A 25766-nucleotide genomic window follows, 5' to 3' on the forward strand; every position below is an offset into this window, starting at 1 on the left:
ACAAGCGGATTGCGCCTGGTTGCTTGGGCTTCTCTACAATGACCATGGGCGACAACCATGGGGTGAGCCCCGTGACCTTCTCGATGACGCCCAGCGTTTCTAGTTTTTCTAGTTCCTTCTCCACCAGTGGGCGTAGGTGAAAAGGTATCCGCCGGTGGCGCAAGGCGGTGGGAGTGACCGATCTATCGATATGCAGCTTGACGGGCTCACATTTAATGCAGCCCAGGCCTTTGAATAGTTTGGGGAAACGTGCCAATAGTTCATCTACTTGATGCGCCCTTATGCGATTTGCAAAGGCTATAAGTTTCAAATCTTCTGCTGTGTGACTGCTTATCAAGGTGTCGGCTTCCCGGTTAATGATGTGGATCGTTGCCATTACCCGTGACTCATCGGCCTGGATTGGTATTGTCATTTTCCCCTTGAGGGGCAGTGGGGTGTCCGCTCCGTAGACAAAAATTCTCATCCTGGATGGCATTACCTCAGGCCGTGGGCGTAGTTTGTTGAACTGTTGCAGGCCCATCACATTGACGGTGGCGCCAGTATCAATTATGGCCTTGACCTCATTTCCCGCCATCTGCACGATGCACGTGGGCTGTGGCCGTCGTCGTTGTTTAAGCTCTCGTGCGAATGAGACGATGTATGCCTCTTCATCCTCCGACTCCGAGTCGTCGTACACTGTGGGTAGGTGTTTCTCTGCCCTCGCTGGCGGTGTGTCGGTCAGTGACAGTTGGCGGACGGCTTTTGTGGGCATCCCTGACTTCCTGAATGTCTTTGACGTGTTTCTTTTGCGGCACACCGCTGCAAAATGGTTTGGTATTCCACAGTTTGCGCATGTCTTCCCTTGAGCCGGGCAGTCCTTGGCCGCGTGGGGCTCATGCCCACAGTACCCACATCGTGCTCGAGGTGGATCCCTCCGATATTCTTTTTGTGGTGGTCCACGTGGTTGGGACCGTACCGCATCCGCCCGTTCCACTTTGATGTTCTCTGTCTTGACTTGTGGCTTGTGTAGTGCCTGTTCCATGGCGGTGGCTCTGACGCTTGAAAGCTTGTGAGATCTGGCGAGAATTAAGATATCTTCCAGCGATATGCCCGGTTTGCGCAGGATCGCCCCTCTCAGCGTCTTGTCTCGACATCCTTGAATGATCTGCCATCTTATGGCTTTTGGTTGATCTTCGTCGGTGGAGCTAGCCAGCTCCCTGACACGGGCATGGAATTGGTCCATCGTCTCCCTTCCCTCTGCCGTGCTTGTCCCAATTTGAAGACCTCGAAGTCTACATTCAGTTGGGGGTCAAAATGGCCGTTCAGAGCAGCGACCGCTGCGTCATAATCATCCGTTGGCCCCGTGTTGGGCAGGTGCTTGAATAGTCTAAATATTTCATCGCCCGCGTAGTGTAGTAAAAGCGACCGTTTCACTGCTTTGTCTGTCTCTCTTGTCACCACAAAATAGTTTTCCGATCTTTCAAGCCATATCTTCCATCTTGGGGAGGCTGTAGATGGGTCTACTGCTTCGCTGAACGGTGGTAGCACCCCTGTGGCGGCGTGTTGGAATGGGATGTTGATGGTTGGCGCAGGCGCGTCTTCGTCCGCCATGGCGACGGTACGTCTGGGTGGTGTCCGGGGGTCCCTTCTGGCTATTTCCCCCTCCTGTGCCGGTTCTGCGACGCGACGTAGCAGCTGTGTGGCTCACCTCAGTTCCGTCGCGATGTCCGCAGGCCTCAGGGACGCCTCGTGGTAGTAGCGTTGCAGGTCGTGCTCCTTCCCGGGTGACGTCAGTCTCAGGCGGCGTGGGGACGTTGCGAGCCGGTCTGGAAGTTTCCCCACCTCTGGAGACTGGTAGAGGGCACTCTAGGGCGTAGTGGGCACACCCCCAGTGAAGTCCACAGCTCACCCTCAATGCGTGGGCCTTTTCAGGGCGTTTTCCGAGCCTCACGCGCAATGCGTGAGCAATAGCAGGTAGTCGCGCCGGTCCGCGATTCACGCGAGATGCGTGAGAAACGGCAAGGTGTCGCAGAATTCAGGCTGGCTTCGCGTACTTTGGCGCCGCTTCCTCCACTGCGCTCCAGCTGCTTCAGGGGTGTTGCTGTGGCCCCGGAGTGAGGGCAAGGCAGGCACGCAGGCCCCAGAGTGTCAGTGCGACGCCAGATGGCAGACACGCGGTAGGCACCGCGGGACGGAGCAGGACGCTCCGAAAGGGCACAGGTGTACGGGCGAGGGTTGGGCCCCCTCCGCTCGTCGCCAATGTTCTGTCCTGCACTGGTGAGCCACTTATGGCCTAACTGGGCTCACGCTCTTGCGCGGGGGCAGGACGCGCAGCAGCAAGGATAACACACCGACACCAGTGTCATGGTCGGAAGTGACGTGCACGAGCTCGCGTCCATCTTTAATTTCACGCCGCAGGCCACGCCTGGCCTGCGGATGTAGGGGTGCGTGTGCGTGCGTAAGCTAGACCGCTTACAGTCATTACACTGGTGTATAAACAAAAGTAGAAGCTCTTTTATCTGTAGAATTCACAATACCTTCGAAAACATCTTTTAACGCAGTATGTGGTGCATTGGAACGTTAGGGAGAAAGTGTCAATCCACAGTTGCACTCCTATAAATACTACCAAAATACGTAAAAAATCGGGTGTGTTGTTTACTTTGTAATTAAAGAACTTCTTGTTGTGCTGCACTGGTGTGCTTTCTGCGACCGAGCACCTCTGAAACGATCCAAGTAGCTTGCTGCATGCCAACTTGCATGCAGGCTAACTGCGCACTAGTTTCAGAGGAAACTCTGAAAAAACTACAAAACGTTAAAAAATATCACCAAAAAGAAACAACGTGTTCGAAGTTTTACAACTTTTTTTCAATGTGATTCTTTTCAAGAACAAAACAAGTTAGCATGCAGCACGCTTTTGGAGACCAGAACTACGCCATATATTCCAAGAATGGCACAGTTTCTTCCATGTCCGTGCGCTGGTGCACTGCTGCCTTTTGCCAAAGCTGGCATGCTTGCGCCATATTTGAAGTGTCTTTGCAGTATGGTCAGGATAGTTTTTGTGCGGGAAGGTGCCCCTTTGTGCACTTTCACAGGGAGAGGCTAGTCACCCTGCACTCACATGAGTGCTGTCCTTTACCTCTGGTGAACTGAGAATAGCCAGAGCCAGCAAACTGCATCTGCACGGTCTAGTGCATGCGTTTCCAACCTTATCAGTAATGAGTGCTACTCATGTTCAACGAAAATCAGCCCAAGCTACTTATATTATTAGTGGTATACACGTCAGACAAGAATAAATTATTTGCTACCCTGAGCAAGATTACCAACCATGATCATCTCAGTGCCGGATTCCCAGCAGTAATCTAAAAAATGCTTTGTCAAATTGGAATGCCTCTATGAGGGTAATAAATACTAAACAAGGTTGCCATGCATGGGTTGCTATTGGTTCCAATAATACACAAATTTTCTCCTTGAATACACACTTTTCAATTTTGGCATACATCTGTAAATTTAACCTATCAAAAGCTCCTAATTTAGTAGGCTGGACTGAAAATAGGAGAGCTGATGTGAGGTAGCTGGAGATAGCTCACAAGCTGCTTGTTGGAGAACTCTGATCTTTTGCAAGTAATATGTACCAGAGGTTTTGTTGGCCTGTGAAGAAAAAGTAAGAACAGCTTTTGTAGTATCACCAGCACTTTTGGTCATATAATATGGGTCTAGGAGTGGGCGAAGAGCTTGTGACTACCGAATGGAGTGCAGGTCCAAAGATAAATCCCTAGAACAAAAACCTTTGTTTTATCTACATTTAACTTCAAAAGGTTATTGTTTATCCAACATGGGACTGAAGCAAGCCATTCCTGATGTTTATGGTAAAAGTCAGATGTACTACCACTTTGTTGTACCCGGAACCGAATAACAACAATTTATTAACAAAGTTACAGCCAAAAGACAAAGCAATTTAGTTGTAAAGAGAGATGTTTTACTTTTAAATAGAAAATGTGTTTTAATTTTCACACAACCTCTCCATCACTACCTTACTGGGGATCTGTTTCAGGTCTCTTAGTGTCAAACAGTATGTAGCCCCTCCTTGTGATGTTCACCATTTAGTTCACAATGGGAAATTTTATTGTAGTTTCCAAAGTTCTCAATGTAAAATTCTTTCATCTTGCATTTGTTACAGAGTTCACAACCTAAACCCTTCGTCGAGCAAATCCTTCAAAATGTTCCAATGCAAAACCTAATTCTCTTGGTAATCACACTGGGCAGTCCAAGGGTGTCTTAAGGAAGCATTGAAGGCTATAAACTCAGAACTGACCAACACACAAAAAAACACACAGTAAATCAATGGCCAACTAACCAGTGGCGGCTCCTCTTCTAGTAGAGTCGCCCCACTGCTTTTCAGTAGTGTAAAGTAAAGTAAGTATAAAATGATAATAACTTTGAGTTTATATCATTTTATGTTGTCTTTGTGGGTGGGCGGGGCTGCTCTGCTCTGGGGGCAGGGCAGGGGAGGAATGGTTTGCGCAATGACTCTTTGGTCGTCCCTCTCGGGCGGCCCAAACCAGCAATTTGCACTTTCCCCGTTCTCCATGCAAGCTGCATTACCGCCTGCATGGAGAACAAGCCCAGGCCCCCATTCCCTGGTTGAGCGTCAAACCAAGACACTCAAAACCTATCACTAGTATCACTAGGCTGCATTGCAGCATTTTGATTAGTCAGGGAAGCCTGGCAATTCGTCTTGGCAGAGACACAGTGGCTACACCAGGCGGCAAGGTAAGTGTGTAATTTTGTTTTGAATTTTGTGGTTTTACTTGCGCAATCTAGTGCCCCGCCCACGCCCCTCCTCACCTACGACCCCGCCCTGCCAGCCGCAAGTCATGCCAGCCGCCACTGCAACTGACCATGTAAAGGTAGTCAGCTCCCACTATCTGTGAGGTACTATTTGGGAATGCACTTTGGTCCTTAAAACCAGCCATAGTGGTATATGAGCCATTGGAAAGCATGAGGTTTGTCGAAATCAAAAAGGATAAGCCTTACAGGCTTTCATTAACAATGTAAAATGAGAGGGCTATTGCCTATCCCAACTCATTTAATATTTAAAACATCAAGATGAAATTTAAAACTCCTGTGGCAATATCAAGGAATTTCCTTTTTTTAACATTTTTTATTGTTTTATTGCAAGGAAATACAGCAGTACATAAGTGATATAATAAGATAAAGTCTTCATAATGTACATAACGTATTGTAACATAAATATAAATATAAGTCAAGCAGCATAATAACTTAAATCCATTCGGCAATTGGTGCCCAAATTTTCTCCCCCAAAGCTCTTTTTTTAACCCCCTTTAACTTGTATATAGCAGATTCAATATTATACATAAACAATAATTTTTTACGCCACATAAAAAATGACGGCGGGTCCGAACTAATCCATTCCTTAGTGATACAAGATCTAGCTGCAGCCATGCAAAGAAATAAAAAATAAGAAATTGGTCTTGGCCTAGTAACAGTATGATCAATGCCTAGCAACAACAATTCCGCCGTTATCTTCATCTCACATTTGACAATAATAGATAAAAAAATTTCCATATGTTGAAACAGCATAGAGAGTTTAGGACAAAAAAAAAAAAACATATGCAGTTCATCAGCTGTAAATAACCCACAACGACTGCAGTTCGTATCTGTCGTCGTACTCCACTTAGCAACTTTACTAGGGGTATAATAAAGATTATGAATACACATAAAATGTTGAGATTTCATCATCCCTGTTATTAAACAATCTGAAGCCATTTTAATCGAAAGCAAAATATCAACATCAGGTATACCTAGGTTATTAGCCCATTTCAGCTGACATTGTCCTAAATCATCCCCATATTCCTGAATTAAACTTAAATAAATAGCTCCTATACGGGGTTTTTTTTGCAAAAGTTCTAACAATGGAGTTTTAGCTGGGGGAATTAAAGGATGGCTCTGTAGGAAACTTCGAAGTTGAAGAAATTAAAAAAAATAATTTCTTCCCACAGAAAATGTGTTCATTAAATCCTGGAATGAAAGCATTTGATCATTACTAAATAAATCTCCCAGATACCATATTCCTTTCTGTTGCCATCTATACATAGTTAGATCACAAAAAATTTCTGGTAGAAGGCCCTTTGATATAAGTGGAGTATAAAAGTTTAGTTTAGATAGTTTCAAATGTTTTCGAAGTTTTTGCCAGACTCCAAAGGCTGCCTTCAGTATCTTATATTTTGTTTTTTTATGATAACTAGGCTCTACAATCCTCAGAAAGCTACCCTTAGCTTTCTCGCCCATAATCATTTCGTAAATTGACGGAGTCTGATAATTCAGCACTTCTACTCTATCTCCCAAAATTAAAGGGTTTATATATTGCAATGCGGCAGATAAATAATAGAAAAGAAAATAAGGAACATTCCATCCGCTACATTCATTACTCAGTATCATTTTCTTTGATGCTTTCCTATGACGTTTATAACCCCATAAAAACCGAATAGTTCTTCTTTCTAGATTTTTAAAGCAGAGCGGTTGGAATTCTAATGGTATTGTACGATACAAATACAGTACTTTTGGTAAGATCATCATTTTTAAGATGTTCAGTCTACCATAAAGTGATAAATGTAGGTGGTCTAGACGCTGTAATGAAGCATTAATTTGAGTTATTATGGGGTTTATATTGGTTCTGGTATCTTCTCTATGGGCAGGGAGATCTTAATTCCTGGATATGTGACCTCCGGGATAGTGGAGATATTTAAAGGTGGATTATCTCCTGAGCAAAGAATTTGAGTTTTCTCCAAGTTAAGTTTGTAACCAGAGAAGAGGCCAAATTGCTTAGCAATATCGTTAATCGCTGGTAGGGCTGTCTGAACATCAGTGGTGGTTATCACAATATCGCCAGCATAGGCTAAAACTCGATAATTGACATTGGCTAGATAAATTGGTTTAATTTTTTGTTCCAAAAAGAAACGGTTAATTAAAGGATCAATATAAAAAGCAAAAAGTAAAGGGGAACAGGGACATCCTTGTCGGGTGCCCCTGGTAATTGAAAAGGGAGGGTAAATTTGCCCATTAATTCGAATATACGCCTTAGGAGCAGTATACAAAGTTTTTAAAGCTTTTATAATACCAGGGCCTAGTCCCTTCCTAGATAGAAGATCCCAAAGGTAGCCCCAAACAACCCGGTCAATAGCTTTTTCAGCATCTAGAAATACAAGTCCTACATTAGACCGAGTTGCTTGGGACCAATCCAAAAACTTTATCACTCGCCGAATATGGTCAGCAGTATCTCTTGCAGGAATAAAGCCTTGTTGATAAATAGAGACTAAGGGAGAAATAATGTTGGATAATCGTAAGGCTAGAATTTTGGAAAAAAATTTACTGTCAGCATTTATGAGTGATATAGGACGAAAAGATGAAGGTAATAACGGGGGTTTGCCTTTTTTGAGAAACACAGTAATTATAGAATCGTGCCATGATTGAGGGGCACTGCCCTGTTGAGCTCTCAGACATAAGTCCACTAGTTCTGTTTTTAAGACAGACCTAAACTGTTTAAAAAACTCTAGAGGGATAGCGTCAGGGCCCGCTGCTTTTCCTGATGTTAGAGACATTAGAGAGAGTTCAATTTCCTCCCAAGTAAATGGTAAATCTAATTTCTCCTTCTCCTCGCTAGATAAAGTGATATTCAAAGCTGATTCAACAAACTGAGTACTCTGATCTGAACAATCTAACCTAACATCCTCAGTATACAATTTAGAGTAAAAGTCACTAAATACTTTAAGAATGTCTTCCATTTTATTAACAGTCATCCCTGTCAGGTTATTTATTTTATCAATACTGGCAAATGTCGCTTTCTGTTTAGCCCTCTTAGCCAAATGTTTACCAGCGTTTTCCCCAACTTCGTAAACCTCTGTCCTAAAGGCAGAAACTTGTTGAGCAAACTTTGTAGCAAATCCCTGATGAATCTTGACTTTAAGGGTCATTAGTTCCTTTATAATGCTTTCAGTAGCTGATCCTTTATTACACGCCTGCATAAGCTGAATCTCTAACGTTCTTTGATTTTTCATTTCTAATTCTTCTCGCATTCTAGCCTCCTTTTGTTTTCTTATTGAGTAGCTCAGTGTTTCTCCCCGGACCCCACAATTTAAAAGCATCCCACACTATTTCCGCAGATGCAGTGCCTCTGTTGTGAGAAAGAAATTCCGGAATCCAATTACACGTATGGTCGACATAAGATGAATCATACAGTAATTTGCGGTCAAAAGACCATGATCGTGAGGTGAAAGGAGTGATTGATTCAAACTTAAAAGTAATGCAATTATGATCTGAGATAATTTTTGGTAGCACCTCATATTCCACTTGAGTGAGCTCATTATATAAGCATTTAGATACCTAGAAGTAATCCAATCTAAAAAGTCTTTGATGCGGGCCAGAAAAGAAAGTATATCCACACATTCCTCCCCTTTTCTCATACCCTACATCTAACATTCTATAATCTTGAATTATCCCTTTAAGTGCCCCGAACACCTTCTTCTTCCTACCTTTATATGGAGTACTGCCATAGATATCAAATGTTTCATCTAAATGTAAATTAAAATCTCCACATAGTATGATATTAGATGACCATTGAGCTAGCTCCACACTTGATTAAGGGCAGTGGGGTCGTCCATTATGGATGCATATATTAAGCAAATAGTAATAATTAATCCTCCAAATTTAATTTCGGCAATAACCCATCGTCCTAATAAATCTTCTTTAACTTTTTTAGTTTCCCCCAATCCAAATCGCTTTAAAATTGCAACTCCTCTTATTGTAGAACTCGGACGAGAGCACCCTACAACTTCCAATCCGAGATCTCTTAACCACCCTCTATTAGACCAAGCAATATGAGTCTCCTGTACGCAGACTATATCCAACCGCATAGTTTTAAGCATCTGAGCCATTATACCCCTTTTTCTTTTATCGTTTAAACCACAAACATTAATGGAACATATCGTCAATTTAGCCATTATATTCTTTTAGTAATTTAGCACAGTTAAACATATAATAACAGAAATAACAGAAATTTCCAAGTTTCGACACCTGCCATAAATGGATCATGAGCTTAGAATGAAAACGTCTTTCGGCTGTATGTCCTTGCACCCCAAAACGAAAAGTTTTTTCCCCACCCACAACCCCCCCAACTCATCCCCCCCGACCCACCCTTTCCCCAACACCCCTCTACCAGAAGCGTAAGGGCTACTGCCCTCATTGATGGTAAGTGAGTATGGGCTGTTAGTTCCGCCCGAGCCAGCCCGACCTGAAAAGTAATATGCCTCTGACACAAAGAAGGAAAAAGAAAAAGACATAAAGATAAAGCACAAATAGAAGGGTCACCCACTCAATCAAGTATAATTGTTATCCTTAACCTTTATCCTATGACTCATTATTACATGGTTTCTAGAAATTGTTGTGCCTTGATCTCTGATACAAAGTAGATAGTTCTCCCCTTATTCACAACCTTAAGCTTGGCAGGATTTAAAAGGAAGGCCTGTCCCCCCTTAGATTGTATTGGTGCCATTAACTGTTTAAGTCTCCAGCGTTGTTGCACTGTTGCAGAGCAAACATCTGGTCGAACAAAAAATTCGTACCCCAAACCCTTTCTAGTTTTAGATGGCCTTGCCAAGTCATATAGAATCTCACGAAGTAGATAATTCTGCAAACTTATAAGAATAGCTCTTGGATTTTTGTTTCCTGCCTCCTGATCATGTTTTTGGTTGAAAGGAAAGCGGTGAGCTCTTATGACTTCTTTATCCCAATCCCATCCTTTGAGATCCTGAAAAGCATCTGAGAACATCTCTACGACAAACCGTCGAGCATCCTTTCCTTCTGCTTTTTCTGTCACTCCCAATATGCGTAGGTTGTTACGCCGAGCGCGATTTTCCAAGTCGGTTAATTTCCAATCAACATCTTTTCTGGTACTATCGAGATCTTTAATTGAGGTTTTTTGTATAGTTAATTCGTCCTCTACCGCGGATATACGAGTCTCAGTCTCCTGTACTCTCAGATTAGTGTCCGTACTGGACTTAGCCAACCGGCGAACAACATTCTGGAGCTTGCGCACAGCTCCTTGAGTGCGAAGCCCCTCTGCTTTAGTTTACTCTCTATGAGTCATAATCATTCTATACATTGATGTCTGTAGCTTGTATATTGACTACAGTGTAACCTCCTCATCTCCCTCCAGTAACTCTGGAGATTCATGATCAGTTTCTAGATTCGTATCAGCCCCTTCCCATTGCGGTTGACTTATAGAACCTAGGTTTTCAGCTGTTTTGGCCTCTATGATCCTACGGACAGTGTTTGGGGCTCCTTCATTCACTAAAAAGTCAGATCCAAGTAGATCTTTTTCTGAGACTTGATTGCAGTCATCAGCCCAGTTTTCCACAAGCAGTTGACCCTCGCTAAGTAACTCTTCATCAGGATCCCCTTCAGACGTTATCGACACATCGGACATAGAGAAAAATTGGCCCCCTGATCAACGGAGTCTGCATCATGCTATTCATTCGCCCTAGGCGAGATTCTGACTTCGACGGTGACGAAGCAAGATGGCGGCCGCTACTGCAGCCGTGTGAGGAGCTGCGGCATTTTCCGCCTGATGTCCGACTCGACCTGGTTCTGACCGGCGTTTGTTCTTCTGCCGCTGCCGTTGTTGCAGCCTTACTCGAGTAGCTGTGAGAAGCTGCGAGGATTTCCTTGGTTATCTGGCCGCTGAACCACCTTTCGAACTGTGGCGTTTATGGTGCTTTTGGAGAGCGGGCTCAGCGTTTCTGTTGCTTCCTCGCTGCCGCTGCTGCTGCTCGACAGTTGCTTGGCGGGTGTAGCGGTCGGACGCTGCTGCATTCCTTGAAGACGGGATCCGCGACGCCCCGTTTGTGGACTGCTGCCGTCCCTGAGGTCGGTGGCTGGGGCTTACCTGTTGCAGGCAGAGACGCGAATTATGGCGTCTCTGCAGGAGAGGCAGAGGGCACCGGCAAGGATCGAGGAGCCGAGCTGAGAGCTCTCTTCATTTATCGTAGCAACATTGTAGCAGCAGCCACGCTTAAGGGATTGTTGAAATTGCCGAATTACACGTCTGGGGCCTCATTCAAATCAAGCGGTGAGCTGTTTCAATTTGTGCTGAACTTGATACAGTGTGGCGCTTATATCTACATTCCACGCTTATTTTTACCAAGCTGCAGGTGAGAATTGCAATATTGGATAAAGGTGTGTGTAGAAAAAAATAAAGGGGGAAAAAAAAAAGGGAGCCAAAGTGAAAGGAGATTGAAGGCTGAAGACTCTGTGTTTGACCCAACAAAATTTGTTTTTGGAGGCTCCCTGAGACTGTCAAACTACTATAAACTGTCATAGAATTTTCCCTAATTAGCGATATAAAGAGCTGCATAAAGGGCTGTAACCAATTAATATATAACAATTGAAGGTTCAGTTATGGCCCCCAAAGGCAGAGGAATAAAAAAAATGCTACTAATTTAGCTAACTCCGCAAATATTGCGCCAGGTGCTATAGGAGTTACAGAAAAAACGACAGTAGCATCGATGACAGTAACGTCAAATGAGCCTACTAAAGAGCCCATAATACCTGAACTATTTAGAAAAAAAAATACAGCTAATCTTTCTAAAAATAGCAGTAATGAGCAGACTTCCTCTAAGGCTCTACCTGGTGCTACTCCTAAAAACCCTGACGCAATTCATTCAGCTAAATGTCCTGTAAACCTTGCAATGATAACAGATGAGGAAGGAGCTGGAGCTGGAGCAAGAGCAGGAGTGAGTGACGATGCATTATCCGAACTTTGTCAAGCTGTTGAGGAAATATCAAGGAATTTCCAGTGCTAGGCCAAAAACATGGGGCATATGGTTCCCTTCTTCCTTTATTTGTCTGACCGTTCATAATGTAAATTCACATTTCATTGCATTTGTTATATATTAAAAATATGACGCCAGTTCCAATTTTTTTTGTTCTGGAGTTCACAATGTGAAACCTATTCCTAGTGTATTTGTCATAGAGCTAAATATATTCAACTACCTTCTAATGAATTTGTCAGAGTTTCACAATGTAATACCCATTCCATTTGTGTTTTTTAAAGAAGTCACAATGCAAAACGTTTTCCTGTTAAAGTTGTCACAGAATTCACGGTGTAAAACAAGCTTTCTGTTATATTAATCAAACTTGCAAACTCTCTTCTTGTTGTATTTGTCATAGAAGCTCAAAATATAAAATACTTTCCTATGCCTTTTAGCAAGGAGTTCACAATGTTAAATACCTTCCTATTGTATTTATCAGAGCATTCATAATGCAACACCCCTTCTGACTATACTGGCAAAATCTGGTTCAGGATTACCCAGGGAATTCAGCATTTACTGGCTTCCAACTAGGCCAATAGGGGTCTTTCCTCTCTGGGATACTGGAGCATCTGTACCACAAGCCCTCAAACAGGGAACCAAATATCCATTTTAGGACTTGCATCTCTAGGTAATGAGGCAAAGCAGTCCGTGGATAAAACTCAGGGAGGTGATATGGGCTAGATAATGAAAACTCTGCAACATACAAAGATAACAATGAATTAATGCACATCCAAGGCTTCTTTAAAAAGGGAGAGTATTGTAATAAACACTCAAAAATACCAAGCAAAAAATGTGAAATATTCACAAGATTTGAAGTGGAATTTCAAATTGAAAACCCCTCTCAAAGGGCCTTGCAGAATTGCAGGGGGAAAATTGCATTCCCTAAAGAAATATAACTCGGACCTAACCAGTACATCAAGTCCATTTCCTTTATTTGTGTGGTACAAGTCAATAATGAGCACACCATCTTTGGGGACTGTCAGTACAAGGGGAATTGAATTGCTAGGTACTCTGACACCTCTATCACCTTTCATTCTTCTCCTTCAGCCCAGCCGCTTCTCAGCCGATACTCGGCGGCGGTGGGCGCCATCTTGAGTGAGGCAGGCGGGGACTGCGCTCTAGTCGCGCCGTCCTCCCACCCTCTTATCTCCCTATAAATGTGCAAGGCGGCCAGACGGCGCAGCGGGCTGGCGCAGCGGGCGCGCCGGATGCGCGCCGAAGCCGCGCCTAAGCCAAGCCCGTCTGCGCCCGTCCGCGCCAGGACCGCGCCGGGCGCAGGGCATGCTGACCAAATCCTTCCCACTATCAGGTATGACCCTTATGAATTACGTTCATTGCGCCACGTTACGGGAGCCCACCACTGTAAGGGTCGCCCCCTCAGCAATCTTCTCTGGGGTCCTTTCTCGTGTCGTCACTGTAGGTGGACGTCCCTGGGATCCGCTGGCGGAGTACCCAAACCGCCCCCCACATCTAAGCAAAAGTTGAATACTTTTAAGGGAGGGCTCATTAACGCCAGTCCCTAGCGTGTCATGGTCAAGACATTCATGACCTTATACAATAACACGACTTAGATGCTCTCTTTATTACTGAAACCTGGCTTAATGATTCATCGAATCCTGATCTTGCAACCGCCCTACCCCCAGATTTTACCATCTTTAGGCGGGATAGACCCATTGGGCAGGGAGGGGGGGTAGCCTTTGCCATCAAGAAATCCTTCACGTGCCATACTTTCGATCTAGGCTACCTCAAGGACAGTGAGGGCATAGGCTTTGCGATTAAAATCAACGCTTCCACCTCCTTCTCAGGGGGACTTATCTACCGCCCCCCTGGGAATGCCACCCCCTTCCTGAACTCTCTTAACGATACACTCGGGTCACTCCTGACACATTACCCCACCTTCACTCTCCTAGGCGACATGAACTTGCACCTGGAATCAGACACAGACCCTCACACCATCAGCTTCCAACAATCTCTCAGCATTTTTGGTCTCTCCCAACTTGTTACTTCCCCGACACACAGGGCTGGACATACGTTAGACGGCATTTGTTCTAATTTGGCAACCATGATTACATCCCCCCGATCCCGCAAATATGGACCGACCACTGCCTTATCCCCTTTGCCATCAAGGTAAACCCCTCCATGCCATCAAGCGCCAAGCGCCTCCTTACTCCCTCTTCGACCAATTGGAAGAAGGTGGCTGAACGCATCAAGTCAGACTCCCAGCCTCTGGCTCCGCCCCCCATATTAGTTGGAGATGTAACGTCCGACTCTTGCAACTTCCACATTTGGATTGAAAAAATCGTCTCTGACAACTCCAGTCCAAATCGCCGCCACCCAGACCGCCGTAAAAGAAAGCCCAATGCCCCCTGGTACACCCAGTCCCTCACTGAAAGCCACCTCCAATGTAGGATCCTTGAAAGGAAATGGAGAAAAACTTACGACGAAGCCTCTAGACTACTCTACATCCTACAGAGGAAACTTTATCTCTCTGGCAATAAAGCGGTCAAAAAGGAGTACTTTACCAAAGCCATAGAGGAAGCCATGCAAAAACAACAAACAGTCTTCTCCATAGTTAAGTCCTTCACTCATCCCAAAGCCCTCCTACCCAAAATTCCTCCATCCCAAACCTTATGCAATCAAATAGCTGATTTCTTTATAGATAAAATCGCCAACATTCAGAATGATTTTCCTCAACCCCTTACCACCACCCATGACGCCGTCACAATTCCCTCCACTCTCGGCAGTTTCTCTCCAGTCTCTCTTCAACAAACTCATAAGGCTATCTTGGCCTGCAAATCGGGAGCCCCCACGGACTCATGCCCCCCTAGCATTCTTCACCATCTCATCGAGGCTGTAAATCCTACGATTAACGCTATCATCAACGAATCCCTCGAATCAGGCATCGTTCCCGATGACTGGAAAAAGGCCATAGTGAAGCCTCTAATGAAGAAGCAAAACAAATCCGCCACTGACCTCACTAACATGCGTCCAATTTCTCTACTACCCGCACTAGGCAAAATCACGGAGCAGCTAGTATACGGCGAGTTAAAAACCTTTGTAGAGAGCAATCACATTCTGCACCCCCAACAATCAGGGTTCCGTTCCGGCCACTCCACTGAAACCGCCTTGATTGAATTATCTGATTCTATCAAGTTCCTGCAGGATGAGGGGAGACAGGCTGTACTCATCCTGCTCGACTTAACAGCAGCGTTCGACACCATCTCGCATGCCATTCTTATCAATAGAATGCGCGAGATTGGTGTGTCAGATACTGTGCTGACATGGATTACATCGTTCCTGTCCAATAGATCCCAAACGGTTTCACTAGGCCCCTACCTCTCCAGAGAAAGACCAATCACATCAGGAGTCCCCCAGGGGTCCATACTTAGCCCTCTTTTTTTAACATTTACATGGCCCCCCTCCTCGCAGTGATAGAATCCCACGGAATCCTCGTCACATCGTATGCTGATGACACTCAGCTTGTCGTCACCATCGATTAAAAAATGCACGGATGCAGCCCTTAGATTTAAGAATTGTCTCTGAGGTTTTTCTATGGCTGAATAGAAATCACCTCAGATGTAACAGTGCCAAGACTGAGATTATACCCTTAGGGAAAGACTTGTCCTTTTCCCCAAAAGACTGGTGGCCAAAAAACTCAGAAGCCCCGCCGAGTGCTGTTTCCTCGGCACGTAATCTTGGCATTCAATTCGATGCATCCCTCAGCTTTGATGATCATGTCCGCATCACTGCTGGGTGCTGTTTTAGCCTCATCAGAACACTGAAGAAATTCTTTGACTTCCTCCCCATCTAAGCCAGAAAATCAGTCGCGGTTGCTCTAATCCTCTCCCGACTTGATTATTGCAACGGACTAATGGCAGGAGTGAAGAAGTCCACCCTCAGGAAACTGCAAAGCGTTCAACACGCGGCGGCCAGACTCGTTCTTAAACTCCCAAGAAGGTCCTCAGCCTCAGCAGCCCTTAACACCCTCCATTGGCTACCTCTTCACAAAAGAATTTTGTTTAAACTTCTGCTCACTGCATTCAAAGCCACTAGGAAAACAGGCCCCCTGTATTTCACTAAGCGCTTTATGCATTACAATCCCACGCGCTGCCTGAGATCCTCAGGAACCAACCTTGTCGTTATCCCAAGATTTAAGTTAAAAACGCGAGGGGGGAAAACCTTCTCTTTCCTAGCAGCAAGAGCTTGGAACAACCTCCCCGTTAATCTCAGGCTAGCTGATACTGAGAGCCACTTCAGGAAACTCTTGAAAACCTGGGTATTTCAGCAATCCGACTCCTCGGTTTTCACAGCCATCTGATTCATTCATCCCTACGTTTCCTTTTTCTGCACGCTCAGCGCCAAGATGCTCCTTCCGGAGTGATAGCCGCGCTTTACAAAATCCTATAAATATCAAATATCAAATATCAAATATCTAGCTCCAATCTTAACAAGCATTTGCAATGCAATCAGTCTCGCCTTTGGGACCCTATATTTATTTAGCTATGCAGCACATTAGTCTGGGTGCTGAACCATCTACAGTTCTTTAACATGGAGGGAAAGTAAGCACCAAACTGCCTGACACATTCGGTATGGGAACACATGGAGAGAAATATGGCCTTTCAGCAGGAAATCGTATAGTCTAAGCTCAGCTTTTAATATAAAATCAGGGCCTCCGGTGGTCATATCACTGAAAATACAAGATTTGAAAAAAATATTATTGTCTACGGGTGCTTGTGGAAGGCAATTTCTATGGACTGGAATCTAGAGAATGATAAAGTGATTCTGGTATTTTACTGACGTTTTCTATCAAGAAAGTTAAATAGAGGCAGTTGCCAGAAAAATTAAAAAGCAATTCTGGTATTTTACAGACCTCTACGGGTCGTTTTCTATCAAGATAGTTAAATAGAGGCAGTTGAACAAGCAGAAAGCAATTCTGGTATTTTACTAACCTCTGCTGGTTGTCTTCTATCAAGACAGTTAAATATAGGCAGTTAAACAGAAAAAAAGTCCTGAAGCAGACTAATCCTAGGGCTGATCTCCAGAGCCCACAAAGTACATACAGATATACTAAAGTATATATAAGAGGTCTCGAATGCTTGACCAAAAAAGCATCAATGCCCCTATATGGGTCAATTGTAACCTGCAAATCATTTCATGATAAGTATGGTTAAGCCTGTAAATCATTTAGTAGGTAAAATGAGAGGCATACAGCTTTTGTCACCATACTTACAAATCAATTTATTGGCTTTAACATGAACATAAACACTACCATGTGGTGTTTGCTTAGAGACCCATCAAGCATTTTGGAAGACCCAAAGTATACATTGACATGAGCATCAACCCCTTAAGTCTGGGGGTCGATCACAGGCCGTCGCCCACAATCCGTTCTCAGTGCGTCCATTGGCTGATGCTGTCGAGGGAGCTTGCACTGAAGGTTTCCTTTTTTGAATTCCCTGAGTGGGGACAAAGGGGAATCACTTCTACTTCTCGCCAGAACTGCCCTCACACCCATTGCCCTTGCGGTGCTCTGACGTCACAGATCCCCACCTGAGCAAAGGTGCAAGAAAGTGAGTCCTCTGCTCCCATGTCTGGTGTTTTTTTAAGCCCCTGATACCTCCCTATATTTGAGAGAGTCATCATTTGAAAGGGGAGTGTCTCGACTTAACATCAATGCCTCCCTCAAACAGTTTCCTCCTTGTGGATCTCAAGACACACCATGAGCAAAAACCACGAGACACCAGGAATTCGCTTTTATTGGAGAGGGGACCGGCCACCTGAAGGAAATAGGCTGACCCACCTAAAGGAGCATACCATTTTAAGTATCTTTCCCCTTGGGAGGGGGAAACAAAATGGCTGCTATGATTTTCTGTTGTTAGGAGGGATCAACCCCCTTGGGAAATAGGCTGAATTTGGTGACATAAATATGTATAGAAAATCATGCTTTCCATTATGAACTCCTTGCTAAACACCATAGAAATGAGTTTTGTATTGTGAGCATTGTGACAAATCTAATAGGAAGGTGTTTTACATTGTGAGCTCTTATAAATGCAGTAAGAATAGGGGTGTCATCTCTGACAAATACAGCTTTAGAGACACACTCTGACAAATTCAGTAGAAAGGGATTTTACATTGTGAACTTTATTACTAACACAATAGGACAGGGATTTACATTGTGAATTATGACAGTTGCAACAGAGCAGCATGGTTTTACACAGTGAACTCGCTGACAAATAGATAAGGAATAGGTTTTTCATTATGAACAGCAAGTCAAACATCATAGGAAGGGGCTTTACTTTTTTTAGTCACTGACAAATAAAATAGAAAGTAATTTACACAGTGAACTCATAAACAAATGCAAAGCAATGGGTTTAAAACATATGTCCCTTTTCTTGGCCGTTCACTGGAAAATGGTTGATGTCTCCAGAGTAAGATGTAAGGTTCATTATCATTGCATACTTTGTGTCTTCCTAAAGTGTTTACTGGGTCACTATAGACAGACCCCCCATGGTTTTGCCCATTTATTTGAATGTTGATGATCATACCGTTGTTGATCTTACCTTCTGCCTGCATGTCAGCAAAATCACTGGTACAAGTAACTCCCTTTTGAAGAACTTAAGGAAAATTCTTCCTTGCCACTTAGTTGACGTAAAAGGTTGCTGATCCAGGCAGCTATCTCATACTGGCTCGATCATTATAGTCTTGTTTGGCTTACATAAATATTTTACCTGTCTCCTTCAGATTGTACAAAATACAGCTGCCACACCTGGTACCTAATTTATCTCAGTGCATGTTTGTTAAATCTCAGTTAGACTAGGACCTAGAATTGTATAGTGTGAAATATTGAAGAGAAAGAAATGTAAATGGGGCAGAAGACAGTGTTATGCAACGCAATTGTGTAAATCGATAGTTTAATAGATAGCTGTGCAGTTGACAATCTTATAGTGCAGTCTTGTTGCCTACCTTACAAAGGTAGTTGCACACCGGAGTTCGACTAAGATATAGCAAATAGTTAATGTTCAAGTGTATAAACATATGTTTACAATGCACAAAACATGAATTGGCACACACATTTCTTCACAAAATATAGCAGGAATTGTATGTGTCAGCTGATCTGTTCATCGGAGAGTGTTTTGATCAATCCAGGGGAGGGATGTCTTCACAACAAATCTGGATACAGTCGAGTAGTTTCTCTTGGCTCTGTTAGGAGTACATACAATGCTTGGGTGAGAATGGAGAAGGAAAACCTGCACATTTTGTGAGGGTGTGCTCTATGGGGAAAATGTTTTTCCTGTGGTTAAAAAAAAAATCTTGATTCCTGTGATTTTAATTTTAATTTTAATTTTAGTTTTAATTTTTCTCCGGAAAAAGGTTAAGGCTGATGGGAATAAATTGTCTACTTTTGGGAAGGTGACTATTCATTTAAAAACAAGTTTTTACTAAGTGTATTGATCCTTCCATATTATGTTATGCAATGGCATTTGTCATACTATTTTATAGTGAAATTGTTAATCCTTATAGAATTTTAGAATGTATAGAACACAAAATTGACAAATGATTTGCTTTTTTGCATCTCAAGGAGTATCATAATCCTACCAACTATTCTTTCTTTTGCAGTTTGAATTCAGAATAAATAAAGAACAATCATTTTTCCACAGCAGGCATATGCAACAAGATACAGAAAAAAACGATCCCAGCAAGCAAGGTATTCTAGTTTGCATTTACAATGTGTTCAATTAAACCTTTGTAATGAGTGTGCTGCTAACATACGGACATTCTCATGCGGTTCTAAAGTGTCTCCATGTGGCACCCAGGTTCTGATGGAGTCATCCTCACCTTTTGAACATCCCAATGCGCCAGCATTCCACGGAAACGTTTCTTTACAGCTCTCCCACGTCGGCGGGGACGTCACAATGCCACATCTCCGCACTCGTCTCCTCATGACGTTATCAGAGCCATCTGAAGCCCCTGTCGGCATGCTGATAATCGTTCACTTTTTTCTATGCTTTTGATATGTAACTTTTTTTTTCTAGGCTTTACATCGTATTAGGAAGTCTTGCAACATTTATTGTAGTAAATAGCAATGTTGTTGCAGGGTAAAGATGAATTGTCTGAGGAGTATGGATTTTATTATTATTATTATTATTTATTGCATTTGTATGGCGCGACAGCTACACTGAGGGTTTCCCGGCGCCCTGGATCTGTGTTTCTAAAAAGTAAGCAGGGGCAATTATTGATCGAACAGCCATGATTTCACTCCCTTACGGAAGCGTAGATAGCAGGGTTCTAGCCGTAGTTGGAGGGGGAATGAATTCCACAGTACGGGTGCCATATAGGCAAAGGTACGACCACCCAGTCGAACTCTTTTTACCCTGGGAACGATGAATTTCGCCTGGTTCATTGAGCGTAAGTTACGTGAGGGTAGGTATTTCTGTACCATCTTACATAGGTACTCCGGGGCTGCCCCTGAGCTGATCTTATACATGTAAGAAAGTGCCTTGAACTTTACTCTACTTGCCACTCTCAACCAGTGCAGTTTTTTAAGATGTTCTGTCATACTCGTGCGTCCTGGGAGATTGAGGAGCATTCTGGCCGCAGAGTTCTGAACGACTTGAAGTCGATTCAGAGTACTATTCTTAACTCCTAAAAATAGGACGTTACCATAGTCTAATCTTGAAGTAATTAAGGCCTGTAGGACCGTCCTCTGCGCTCTATCTGGCAATTGCCACAGTATTTTTCTCAACCATTTGAGGATCAGAAAGCATGTGGAGGCAGTTTTGGCTGTGTGCGTGCGCATAGACAGCTTATCGTCAATTATTACCCCTAAGTTGCGTGCGGATTGTACTGCGGTCGAGGTAGCGCCCATTTCAACAGGCCAATGAGTCGGGCCCCAAAGATTCTTTTGGTTGCCAAAGATAAATATCCTGATTCAACTTAAAATTTTTAGAATGGAGCCAGTTAGCCATTCTAAGTAGTCCAGATCGAAGGGGAGAGATGTCAGATTTTTCTGTAGATGTGAGGGAGAACACAAGTTGTGTGTCGTCCGCATAAGAATAAATGGTGAGGCCCATATCTTCAGCAATTTTGGCTAGGGGAGTGACATACACATTAAAAAGGAGGGGGCTCAATATAGAGCCCTGGGGCACTCCATAAGGGGAATCATATAAATCCGAGAAATTACTTTTGGAAAAGACCTGATATGTTCGATGCAGGAGAAATTGCTCCAACCATTTCAATGCTTTACCTCTGATTCCAATATCCTTCAGTGACTTGATGAGGGTTGTTGTATGGCAGATGGTGTCGAATGCGGCACTCAAATCTAAAAGAATGAGTACCGCCGTGCCTCCAGTGTCAAGTTCTTGGCGTATAACCTCAGTGACCCCAAGTAGGGTGGACTCAGTGGAGTGGCCTTTCCTAAAGCCGGATTGGGAATAGTGCAAAAGATTGTTGTCAATGACAAAGTCTGCCAGCTGCTTATTGACGTGTTTTTCTAAAATCTTAGACGGGATCAGCAGCAGAGATACAGGGCGAAAGTTGGAAAACACCTCTGGGTCGCTGTTAGCCTTTTTTAGCAGGGGAACTACCATGGCGTGCTTCCAATCGTTGGGTAGTACAGCTTCCTTCAGGGAGGCTTTTAACAGTGCTCTGAGGACTTCCAAAATAGGAAGGTCTAATTGTTTGAGAACATGCGCAGGTAAAGGGTCTTGGGGTGAGCCTGATTTTATGCTACTTAATGCAGTACCGAAGGCAAGAGTATCTATTGGTTGCCATGTCCTAATTTCCTGCTTCATGGGAGACTCCTGTTGATCACTAATGATGGGCACAGTGGGGCTGATATCGATCTTTAAGTTTGGATAACGACGCCAAACCGGTTCTTCTTGCCAGAAGATGAACCCCAAGGTTTTGAGGGAGAAGGAGGTATGGCCAAGGCGAAAAGGAGAAGAGAGAATGAAGGGTGTCTCGTCCTCGGTCGGAGTCGCCGTCTCCCCACTCTTTGAAGTCTTATAAGAGAAAGCATAGGAAGAAGCTTTGTCATGGTTCCCAGCATCGTTCTTTAAGGCATAACTGACCAAGGTCAGTGTCTCCCAGTCCGAAGACTCATGAATGTTGAAGTGCGATATCGCCAACTCCATCTCCAGAGATCGCACCAGTGTCTCTCTCGAGTCCAAAGCCCTTGACTCCACCCGTACGCCCTGACTGTACTGAATCTAGTTCTACCACCACGCACCCTATGCCTCCTAGGCAGGAGCTCGGGTAGCCTGCTTTTGCGACTCCGTGGTCTGATCTGTTCAGTTTCCTGAATGCTATGTATAGCATTTTCAGTGGGGCGATAACTCCATCTGGTGTGCCTGCAGGCCGCGTGGGTCTAATTTCTTATTTCTTGGGAGGGTTTCTGGCACATTATCAACAGGCACCATTCCTGCCATTTATGGTGATGGCCTAGGTTTCCTGGCCTCCTCAAGGCACCTAGAGAGGTAACTTCATCACTAGTGGAGGCAGTTCAACATTAGGCTCGGGTGCTGTCTAAACCTCTGGCGGCGACTGGATGCATGCCGGTGTCATGCTGCTCGACTCCGTTGCCACTGACATATGCTAATAAGGTGACTAAGTCACCAGCGTCATTGCCAACATCGCTGACCCCAGTGTTGCTTTCATCGACGCAGATGCTCAAGTATAGGTCCCGGAGAGAGACCCAAAGGCTTATAGAGGAGGAGCAGTATTTTTATGGGCAGAAACCAGATATGGAAAAAGGTGAAATTGTTTCTTTGGATTCAGGGTTTGAACCCCTGGATGGAAAAAAGGGTTTGGATACCTTCCCGAAATGGGAGTTGCTGCCTCCAAAAGGTATTCCACCACCTGAATTCACAACATATCACTCTGTGATAAGAAAAAACTGCTGAGATGCTGAACTTTCCTTACCCTTCTACTGAGCTCAAAATTATATTACTTACAGAGGTATTGCATTCTGCAACATCCACATCAGAGCACTTGCTGCCTTTCAATGAAGTGCTCACTGAGCCAATTCTTGAAATCTGGCAGAAGCCTATGACATCTGCAGCAGTGTCTAGGTCTATAGCAAGAAGGTATAAGCCTGCTCCTGGGGATCCAGCATTTTTGTCTTCTCATCCCACACCTGAGAGTTTTGGTGGTTCAAGCTTCCTATTCTTCGAAGCTAATGCTGGAATCCTTTCAAATGCATGCTACAGTTAGGGAGTCCAAGAGAATGAAACAGTCTGCAAAGAAAGTGTTTTCTTCTGGTAACATGGCCTTGAAGTCGACCAATGCAATCTGTTTCTGTGGACGATACATCCATGTGTTAATGGAATTGCGCAATGCAATAGTCCCTAGGTTGCCTGATGACATTCAGGGGCATTTTACAGAATTACTAAACCCATCAGGTTTACACTGATGCACAGTTGAATCAGTCACCAGGGTAATGGGATCCTCAGTTGCCACAAGGAGACACGCATGGTTAAGGGAGTGTGGCTTCTCACCAGGGTTGTATGACGTAACCACGCATCCGATTATATTGCATGCCTTAATCTACGTGGTCTTTACGGCGACCGTGTCTGTACCACGCATGCATTCACAACAAATTGTGTTGTTGAGGTATGATTGGTAAAAATTACACTACAGCCCCCTACCCTGAGCCCTAAAACCGGCCCCAGCTGTAAAAACTGCCGCCTCGGCCCTGAGCCCTTAAACCCAGCCCTTTAAACTACCCCAAACCCAGCCCCCCGTCCTGAGCCCTAAAACCGGGGCCCAACACTAAAAATTACCCTGACCACGCGCCCTGAAACCTAAAACCCGACCCTCAGCCCTACTTAACATGCTGCATCCCGATCCTTCCTGTTCCTTTTTCCATTTTGCCTTCCCATCCGCTCTGAATCTAGAGAGCTGACTGCCTTTATCACGCATATGCGTGGTAAAGGCATATGTGTGGCAAAGGCAAGCGTGGTAATGCTGGCATGGTAACGGAATACTTGGTTCTGCCCACGTTGTAAATGCCGTTAACTTCTCACCGGATGTGCAAACAACCTTGATGGACTTGCCATTCGATTGTTCAAGGCTGTTTGGTGCCAAGGCAGATTCTGCCTTGTAGAGATTCAAGGACAGAAAAACGACAGCAAGATCATAGGGCCTTCAGTCACAGCCTAAATATTATAGGCAATTTCGTAGGTTACATTGGTTTAGCCAGAACTTTTCCTTTCAAAGCAGAAGTCAATATCAGCCATACAACAGCAGACATCCAATATCCTCTACAGAAGTTATAAGGGACGTGGCAGAGCCAGACAACATGGAGCTGCCCATCAGCCTACTTTCTCTTCCTCCCTGGCCAATGTGACAGGAAAACAGCCAGAGTTCCGCCATCTTGGAGCATGCTTGTCCAGTGGGAGGATGGTTGACATATTTTCTACCTCAATAGAGGTCTGTAACAACATATCTTTGGGTTTTGGATACTGTGGAAAATGGATACACTCTACCCTTCCAAGAGTTTCCCCCACCTTTCCTTCCCCAGCAGGGCTTTTGTTCAGAAGAACATCTTCTGCTCCTCCAACAGGAGTTTCATAATCTGTTATTCAGCACCAAGAGGCCTACGGGTGAACGTGCGCTTTACAAATACACATGTTATGCTTCAAAAAGGTGCAGTAGAGTTGGTGCCAGAGCAGGAACAGAGTCAGGGGTGCTCTTCCCGATATACTCTGATTCCCAAACTCAACCTCAAGATTTTGAACTGGTTCCTCGAACAAATAAAAAGTTTAAGATGCTGACCCTTGCAAAAGTGCTTCTTGCGCTGGAGAAGGAAGACTGGATGGTTTGGATTTACAGGATGCGTATTTACACATACCTGTTCTGAAATCGCACAGGAAGTATCTTCATTTTACGGTGCTTTCTCATCTTTGCCAGTTAGCGTTCCTTCCATTTGGTCTTACTTCCTTGCCACAAGTCTTCACAAAGGTGATGACGGTGGTTGCAGCGCATCTCAGAAGGTGGGGCATGCCAGTATTCCCTTACATGGACAATTGGCTGATCAAAGCCAAGACTTCAGAGTTGGTGTTGCATCATTTGCAGTTGATAACACAGTTGTTGTTCATCCCAGGTTTTACTATCAACATGCCCACATCTCACTTAGAGCCATCTCAGCTCCACAGTTCATAGAGACAGTACTTGACACTACGATGAATCAAGACTACCTGCCTCCTCAGAGGATTCTGGACATTCCGGCTATGATTCCATTGTTTCACAATCAAGCTATGGGTCCAATCCTGAAGGACTTTTACGCTTGCTATTACCATCTCTCCTATGTCAATTGCTGATGAGTGAGAAGTAGCATATACACTCTTGGATCCCAGACATTTGGAGCACATCACTGTGGTGCTTAATCACATGAATTATTGTTTCTTTACTGTATGTAAATACAAGTTCCACATTCATTTGAGATGTTTTACATTCACTTTGACTCAATATTAATTGACATGCTTTAGTTAAACCTTTCTTTTGTACGTTAAAACTTTAGAACAAACATACATTTTCCGAGAAGTTTCGATGTTTCATTAAGTCCTGCATTCTGTTGGTCTGCCATTCACACTAGCACATGAGGCGGTGGTTAAGAATATCAGGAATCTGGGAGAGTCAGTCAAGCTCTCCAAAGACACTGGAGCAGATCATTAGTGGTGGGAATGCCTAACAATCTGTCTCAAGAGAAGCAGTTTCACCCTATGCCACTGGTGGACACAGTGATAACGTATGCCTCCAATCGAGGGTAGGGAGCTCATCGTGGGGATCCCAGGACCATTAGATCTGCGACATGGCCAATCACTTAGCCGGAGTTCCTAAAGTTTGTGTGGACAGTCTCAGTCTGCAATTTTCTGCCGATCATGAGGGCCATCTGCATCTGGAAGT

At 44.2% G+C, this 25766-nt stretch overlaps 1 protein-coding gene across 1 annotated transcript in view; it reads left to right on the plus strand.

Annotated features, from left to right (window-relative positions):
• The window catches only part of LRRC49 (leucine rich repeat containing 49), a 1183445-nt gene that overhangs the window by 133905 nt on the left and 1023774 nt on the right, over positions 1-25766 (plus strand). Inside the window, exon 3 of the mRNA XM_086959021.1 lies at positions 19479-19566. Within this exon, the coding sequence (XP_086815147.1) occupies positions 19479-19566 (88 nt within the window). The remainder of the gene's footprint in view (positions 1-19478; positions 19567-25766) is intronic.

This window comes from Lissotriton vulgaris, chromosome 2_1 (genome assembly GCF_964263255.1).
Source record: "Lissotriton vulgaris chromosome 2_1, aLisVul1.2, whole genome shotgun sequence".
NCBI classification, from domain to species: Eukaryota; Metazoa; Chordata; class Amphibia; order Caudata; family Salamandridae; genus Lissotriton; species Lissotriton vulgaris.